Source organism: Prunus dulcis, chromosome 8 (assembly GCF_902201215.1).
Source record: "Prunus dulcis chromosome 8, ALMONDv2, whole genome shotgun sequence".
Taxonomy (NCBI): domain Eukaryota; kingdom Viridiplantae; phylum Streptophyta; class Magnoliopsida; order Rosales; family Rosaceae; genus Prunus; species Prunus dulcis.
This window is the reverse complement of record NC_047657.1, coordinates 9,412,343-9,420,772: the sequence shown is the minus strand read 5'-3', so window position 1 is coordinate 9,420,772 and position 8,430 is coordinate 9,412,343. Positions and strand designations below refer to the sequence as shown.

The 8,430-nt window shown below is 37.2% G+C and overlaps 1 protein-coding gene across 1 annotated transcript; it reads left to right on the top strand.

Moving 5' to 3' along the window:
* The first annotated feature begins 212 nt into the window (after positions 1-212).
* On the top strand, positions 213-5,690 carry LOC117638142 (subtilisin-like protease SBT3.6). The gene is made up of 11 exons (XM_034373250.1): positions 213-678; positions 783-874; positions 1,500-1,597; positions 1,712-1,867; positions 1,951-2,062; positions 2,328-2,871; positions 3,605-3,702; positions 3,801-4,043; positions 4,520-4,634; positions 4,712-4,910; positions 4,990-5,690. The coding sequence occupies exons 1-11, from the start codon at positions 589-591 to the stop codon at positions 5,556-5,558; spliced, it is 2,316 nt and encodes a 771-aa protein (XP_034229141.1). The 5' UTR covers positions 213-588; the 3' UTR covers positions 5,559-5,690.
* Positions 5,691-8,430: the final 2,740 nt, after the last annotated feature.

The following is an 8,430-nucleotide window of genomic DNA, read 5'->3' as shown; positions in this document are numbered from 1 at the left end:
CCACATGTTCATTTCAAGAATGAGTTCTTCTGGTTTTTTTCTCGAGCCGAGTATTACATTTTTATTTATTTTTATAGCAGAAGCATTACGTCTTTGTAAATTTAGAATTTAAGATTTCTTTATTTATAATAAAAATTGATAATTGTCACAATAATGAAAGGAGATGCCGAACATTTCCGTAAACTCTTTTATGGAGACATGCATGACCCCTTGGGGAAAACATGGAGTGGTGGCTCCCATCATGGAACAGTGAAGCCGAACACTGTTTGAGTCTGCTCTGTCTGTTCCCAATCATGGAAATTGCCTGCAAGAACGCGCAGGCCACATTAAAGAGTGATTGAGGAGATGACCACACCCAGCTCTTTGGGTCCCTTTCTCTCTTTATCCCCATCCCAAATGAGGAGACTTCCAATCAACCCTCTTTCCTTGAATATGCTTTCCCACGATGACCAAAAGAAAAACCCAATATCACTTTCATCTCATCCATCAGTGCCCCCCAACAACAGTAACAACAACAACAACCCGGCAATTTATTAAGTCGAGGAGTTTTTGGCTTTGCCATTTTCAGTCCTCACTCACCACAATCACATGGCTTCTTCTTCTGGGATTATTGCCACCCTTTTTCTTGTTCTTGCTCTACACAGTTCTTGGGTCCTTCTCTCTTTTGCTTCCCGAAATGTGAGTCTTACTAATTTTGTGGTTTGTTCTTGGATGTTACAGTTTGATCAATTTGTTTTTTCTGGTTCTTTTTCAATTTATAGTTGTTTTGTTGGTCTTGGCAGGTTTACATTGTGTATATGGGAGAAAGACAGCATGAAGAGCCTGACCTGGTTTCTGAGTCTCACCATGAGATTCTGTCAAATGTGTTTGGAAGGTTTCGCTCTAAGCTCCTCTTTGTTAGCTTTGATTATATGCAATAAGAAAATCTTTTGATTAATATGTCATTTAATTTAAGTAAATCCAATAAAAGAAGATAAATTACTGTTGTAGTTTTACTGAGGGTAGATTCTTTTGCTATATAGTTACTGAATTTATTGTGTTCAACTGCTTCCCTAGACCTGTTTTGATGCATTTTGTGCTTAAACTTTCCAATTGTTGATTCTCAAGTAAAATAAAATAAAATTTAACATGCTGCAACTGCTGCTTTAGTTGCTATAACCAAAAGCATGTTTGGCGTGAGAAATGTGACTGAAAGTGGGATGAAGATTTGTCATGGAAGTGGCGGTTCGTGACCGCTTTGACAGGAAAAGCAGAAAACTCCCTTCACTGAAAATGCATATTGTATTTTCATGTATGCTGTTGTATAGCATTAGCGTGCTGATTTTGTATGTTTGGGCATGGCTTTCTTTTTCGCCTGCAATGCACGAATAGGGGTGCTCTTTGTTATGCGTTTAATATTATTAGGCATGGACATGAAACATCATCTTGAAAGCACTTTTTAAAAGGACATGATTACAGCAATACTATGAAAGTAACAGCTTGAGATAAAAAATTCACAGCAAAGAAGCCGCGAAGCAATCAATTCTGTACAGTTACAAGCATGGATTTTCAGGGTTCGCTGCTGTCCTAACTCAGTCTCAAGCCAAGCTTATTGCAGGTGTTACAATGTTGGTGAACTGTAAACTATTTTTTATTTTTTATTTTTTAGTCAAACTTGTTCTTTGCTAACAAGAAATTGTAGTTAATGTTTCCCTTTACTGTATACCTGCAGATATCCCTGGCGTTGTTCATGTCATCCCAAACAGAGTTCTTAATTTGCATACGACTAGAAGTTGGAATTTTCTGCAAGTAAACTCTCATATTAGCAATGGAATTCTTTCAAGGAGTCAATCGGGCGCTGGGTCTATTATTGGAATCATTGACACTGGTCAGGGTTGCGAAATTCGTACACGCTTGCAAAGTGTTTTAGATCAGGTTACATCTTTACTTATAGTTTGTTTTGATACTCAGGAATTTGGCCTGAGTCTGTAAGCTTCAGAGATGACGGTATGGGAGACGTCCCATCTCGTTGGAGAGGAATATGTCAAGAAGGAGAAAAGTTCAATCGCTCCCACTGTAACAGGTTAACTTATGTCATCTTCATATTTATACATATATATAATATTTGATATTGATTGTCTCAAATACGAACTCTGTGCATGATATACAACCATGTTTAGATAACTAACCTCAACAGGAGGAGATTTTGACTAACTTTCTGGAGTCCATTAAGGGAAGAAGTTTATTGAATCAAGATTCATCCTTGATTTACAGAGTGACTTCCTTCACTTAACCAATCAGAGAATGAAGTGGTTTAACATGTACTGTATTTGCTATGGTTCTTGCAGGAAAATAATTGGTGCACGGTGGTATATTAAAGGATATGAAGCTGAATTCGGAAATCTAAGTACAAGTGATGGATTTGAATTTCGGTCTCCCCGAGATGCTGAAGGACATGGTACTCATACAGCATCTACTGCAGCTGGTGCTTCAATAGAAAATGCAAGCTTTATGGGATTAGCTGCGGGATTGGCTAGAGGAGGTGCTCCATCAGCTAGGTTAGCTGTCTACAAAGTTTGTTGGGCTACTGGCAGCTGCAGCTCAGCAGACCTACTAGCTGCATTTGATGATGCAATCTTTGATGGTGTAGATGTGCTGTCGGCATCTCTTGGTTCTCCACCTCCACTTCCTTCTTATGTTAAGGATGTTGTGTCCATTGGTTCTTTCCATGCTGTAGCTAAAGGAATCTCTGTTATATGCTCTGCTGGAAATTCTGGTTCATACCCTCAAACTGTCATAAATTCTGCACCCTGGATTTTCACTGTTGCAGCAAGCACTATTGATCGGGCTTTTCCTACTGCGATTACCCTGGGAAACAATCAAACTGTTGTGGTACATCATCAGTTCCTTCTTTCAGCAATGAAATTTGTGCTTGCTTCCTATTTGACATGATTGACACTATGGTAAAACAAGCAATGTTATTCTCTTGATTGACAGTCTGGTGTGATATGTTGCCAGCTATTTTATCAAGGCCATTGGTCAGGTAGAATAATTTATAAATGTGTGGTTCCGAGTGACGGCCTGGAAACATAACATATCACATTGTCTCACAAGAGAACATTATTGCATTAGGCTATTGTGAAAGTTCCTTTTCCCATGCTGAGAGAAATGTGTGCCTGAGTAAAGGATACTTTCACATAATGTCAAATATTGAAGTTAAGATTTGAGACTTTTTACTATGTATGTAGCTGTTTTAAGTTTTAACAATCGAGACCAGCAATACAATACAGGTCTTTATTTGATTTAGTTTCAGAATCTGGGAGGCTGGGAGTTGTTAGGAAATGTCTGGTATAGTTGTTATCCTGGTTCTGTTTTCAAAATAATTTGGGTGTGTGCTACCAAATAGAAGTGTTGTTTTTTTTTTTTTCTCTCTTTAATCACTTCTTAAAATTTCAACATTATGAATCTGGGATGTGATTCAAATGAATAATGCAATGAAATAACTTTTTATTTTGTTTGAAGTTGAAATCTTAACCATAAAAATTATGTCCTTTATGCTTCAACTTGATTCTGAGTTTCCATTTAAATGTTTAAATTGGTGTTGGTAATATCAATTCATATGCAGGGTCAGGCTTTGTATACAGGGATGGATACGAACAAGTTCTATCCTCTTGTGTATGGAGGTGACATTGCCTCTATTGATGCAGATGAAGACAGTGCCGGGTATAAAGCCTTTTTGTCTACCTTTGAGCTTAAATTCTACATGAACCTCCTAGCTAATACTAGAGAACACGAATTATAATGGTATGCACTTTTAACAGGAACTGTGACTCAGGAACTCTAAATGAAACTTTAGCAAGTGGAAAGATGATTCTTTGTTTCCAATCTCGAACACAGAGGTTAGCTATTACTGCAATCAGAACAGTGATGAAGGTTAAGGGTGCTGGTCTCATTTTTGCTCAGTTTCCTAGCAAGGATGTTTCTTTGTCCTCGGGTAGTCTGCCATGTGTCCAAGTTGACTTTGCAATTGGCACATATCTGCTAACATACATAGGAGCAACCAGGTATTTTCTAGTATGAGTAACTTTTCTTCGCGCAGAATCTGTACAAATTGGAAATAAAAATAAAGAGAGCATTGGGGTTTTCTTGACTTTAGTTATTGGCCCTCCTTATCATATCATTCCTCATAGAAGCCATAGTTACATTTCCCTTCTATATTGGATCCGTGAATTTCCCTTTCATTTTTAATGTAAGCAGTCCTATGAATCTAAAGATGCTGCAAAGCCATAGTTTTGCTTTGTTATTCCACCAATTCGGGATGGTGAACTCATTTAACATTATGGAGTGTCTGGTGTAATATATATTTCTTCATGTTTTTTACATTACTTTGCAAATTTCCATCTCCATAAGCACCATGCATGTTGTAAGCTTTATTCATATTTCCTACAAAGGCTTAACGACCATCGTTTGTGTTGATAATAATAAGCTGTGAGACTTTATTTTGAGGAGGACTAAGAAAAATTCCCTAACCGTGCCACAGAAATCCCGTAGTCAAGTTCAATCCAACGAAAACACAAGTGGGACAACAGATATCTCCAGAAGTGGCATTCTTCTCTTCCCGAGGACCCAATTCTCTCTCTCCTTCCATATTGAAGGTATTAAAACTGTGATATAATTTTTGTTGATTTTTTAAAAAACTTATAGGACTAACATATTCACATGTGTTGTGCAGCCTGATATTACTGCTCCTGGTGTTAATATTTTAGCCTCCTGGTCCCCTGCTCGTTCCCCATCCAAATCTCCACATACCTTCAAAATTGAATCAGGAACCTCCATGTCTTGTCCCCACATATCTGGTATTGTTGCTCTGCTTAAAGCTATCCATCCAACATGGAGTCCTGCTGCAATAAAATCTGCCCTGGTTACAACAGGTGAGAAAGTAAATTTCATGGAATTTACTGCATTAAACTTCGTAACTTCATAGACAAATGATTTTCCTTCTCTTTACAGCTTCTCTAGAGGATGAATATGCTCAAAGTATTGTGGCTGAGGGAGCTCCTCACAAGCAGGCTGATCCATTTGACTATGGTGGCGGTCATGTAGATCCTAACAAAGCCATATCCCCAGGTCTCATATATGATATAGAATCCTCGGATTACATCCATTTTCTTTGCTCCATGGGCTATAACAACACAGCCATCAGCTTAGTGGCTGGGACTAAAATCACATGCCAAAAATCGACCAAATTCATTGTAAATCTTAACCTGCCTTCCATCACCATTCATGAGCTGAAGCAGAGTATGACAGTATCAAGAAGGGTTACAAATGTCGGTCCGGTTAATTCTGTCTACTTTGCTCGTGTTCAAGCACCAGCCGGTGTGTCTGTGAAAGTTAAGCCATCAGTTTTGTCATTCAATTCTACTGTGAAGAAGCTGGAGTTCAAAGTTATCGTTTGTTCCCTACTAAGAGTTCAAGGAAGATTCACTTTCGGAAATCTGTTCTGGGAAGATGGTTTGCATGTAGTGAGAATACCACTGGTAGTTCGAACTGTCCGTGATGATCTTTATGCAGACGCATGATGAATTGCCATTTTAATTTAAATACCTGATCTAGACCATTCATATTTGTAATTTTAAATGTATCCCTATGAATCAATGGTTTATGGTTATAACTTATGTATCGCCTGTTGCTACATTCCATGTTTTTTCCCACGTAGAATTTCTAAATTTCTATGTTTCTATGTTTTTTTAATTCAAACACGGGAATTGGTTCATGTCAATTTAGAAATTTTGAGTTTTGTCATAATCTCAAGTTTATTTTCCTCATCCAAACGCACCAACCGTCGGTATATAGGGGACAAAATGTTAGAGGAAGAGCAGAGAGAACAAAAACAAGGATATGAAGTATGATGAACAAAGAAATCATGGTACTGCTTCTTTAGTAGAAAAGATGGAGTAAATGGACAATAACCTTTGGAAAATCAGAAGTCCAATAAAAGAGAAAGAAGGAAAAGGTGTGCTGAAGCAAGAAATGCTCTGTTGTGTTTTGTCCACCTTTTGTCTTTCTTTGATAAATATTTTTCTCTTTCTATTTATTTATTTATGCCGACATGATATTGGTGATAGCGAGAGAAACACAATGAGGAAATGAAAGGAATAAAAAGTCAAGGCATGATAGTCTATTCATTCCAAAAATAAATACAAAAAATTCAAAGATCTTTATAGACTAGCTGATCATGAAACTCTATTTTTCGTATCAAAAATAATAATTTGGAACTCTATTTTTCTATAATAAAATATGCTATTGTTGTACAATGCATAGCAGGAAAATACCATATTAGCATTTTCCTAGTCTTTTTTGTTTTGTTTTGGATTTTAGTCTTTTATAGTATTTTTAGATCATGGAGAAAGAATTATTGATAAAACTGGAGAAAAAAAAAATGTCTAAATGGATCCCAAGCTTCTACATTTAGCGACTGTGCATTTCTCCGTGTTTCGCAAGATCTGAATCATTCTAATAATTTAACGACTCTTGATATGTGATGCAGACCGCTTAGCACTTACCTACATGGACCATGAGGATTGTCTTAATAACCTATTCTATATACGTGCCTTTTCACATATGGGAGTTATTTTGGTTCTTATGGAGAGTCTTTTCATCTTTGTGAATTATAGGGAGATTTAATGTGAAGTTATCATTAGGAGCGAAGTTGGGATAGGAAAGGTTTAAGATAATTGTCTAATCTTACCTTATCTCATCTTAGGGGAGTTATGAGGAGTTATGTCATCCTGATTGAGAGGCTTCTATAGATAATACATGAAATTTTAAGGAAGGGGGCAGTTTATGAATCAAATTTTGAGAAGAACTTTTTCTTTTCTATCAACTTAGTATTCCATGGGAATCAAAAAGACAGAGAGCCCTTTGTTCTTAGCTATTCTCATTCAAGAGAATCAATAAGGATTAAAGGTTATTTGTTTTATTTCTTTGTCCATTATGCACTTTGTCAATACACGTCAATTTTTAACTTTTGACATGTATCTATTTAATTAACTACAACTTAATACTGTTAAGTTTAAAAGAATTATTGAAACAAAATAAAACAAAACAATAAAGAAAAAAATTAAAAACCTAGCTGCCATCCTACCTACTTGGCCCTGCGACTGCCATCGCTCCCTTTCTTCCATAAATGTGCATCATAGTAGCTATGGTTTTTTCTTATCGTAGGTTTAAATACCTGATCTTGACTGCCATCATATCAAAAATTGGAGAGAGAGAGAGAGGAGGTTGGTTGTGAGGAGGGAAAGGGGGTTGCCGTGAGTGGGTGGGGTGGGGTGTGTCATGAGTGGCTGATAGGTTTATGTTTTTTTTTGGGTTATTCGCGGCAATGGTCTCTAAACTATACTCGTAGTTGCAGTTTGGTCATTCAATTCAATTATTAGTTGCAAAGGTCACTCAAGTAAGTGTTTTGTTGCACCATTAGTCCTTCTGTCAAACTCTGTTAAATTTTCTGTCAAAAGTGAGCGTAAATTCGGAAATTCATCCACAATCCTCCCCTTCCTCCACAACGCTCCATTGCCCAACCCAATCCTTGCAAACACCAAAAAATTCGAAGCCGCACAACAACAAGAAGTGGGAAGATCTCCTTGCTGTGAAAAGGCTCACACCAACAAAGGAGCTTGGACTAAAGAAGAAGACGATCGTGATATCAGTCTCTGCATTCTCAAGCATCCTCACAACTTTAGTGAACTGCTCTTGTATTTCTTTGACGCTTTTGATTTTGTATCTGAGTTGTTGTTTACATAATTACATTTCGTTTAGTACTAATGATGCTTGGCACTTAGGTTCACCAGTAGAATTGGTTGTAGACTACAATTGAGTATAATATGGGTTCGATTCAAAATACCGTTTACTACTGTTGTGTATCAAGGGGTAATCGAATCCTTTATGTATACAGTGGTGGAGATGGTGAAATTGAGAACTTGGGTACTTTGTGCCTGGAAAAGAAGACTCCTTTTCAAATAGGTGGTATTTTGAGACCGTGGGTAAAAGGACTTATGGGTTCCTAATTGAAGATGGGTATATTTATTTCACAATTGTTGATGAGAGTTTGGGAAACCTTGGTGTTCTTCAATTTCTAGAGCATTTGAGAGACGAATTCAAGAAGGTAGCCAGGAAGGTTTCCAGGGGAAATTTTTTGGTGTTTGCAAGGATTGGGTTGCGGCAATGGAGGGTTGTGGAGGAAGGGGAGGATTGTGGATGAATTTCCTAATTTATCCTCATTTTTGACAGAAAATTTAACAGAGTTGACGGAATGACTGATGGTGCAACAAAACATCTACTTGAGTGACCTCTGCAACTAATAATTGAATTGAGTCACCAAACTGTAACTACGGGTATAATTGAGGGACCATTATTGTGACTAACCTTTTTTTTTAATTTTTTTCTTTATTT

Excerpts from the sequence above, each read along its gene's own strand:
- LOC117638142 (XM_034373250.1), top strand. The coding sequence starts at position 589 with ATGGCTTCTTCTTCTGGGATTATTGCCACCCTTTTTCTTGTTCTTGCT. Across the intron at positions 4,044-4,519 it reads ACATACATAGGAGCAACCAG|AAATCCCGTAGTCAAGTTCA; the intron begins GTATTTTCTAGT and ends ACCGTGCCACAG. Across the intron at positions 4,635-4,711 it reads TCTCTCCTTCCATATTGAAG|CCTGATATTACTGCTCCTGG; the intron begins GTATTAAAACTG and ends TGTGTTGTGCAG.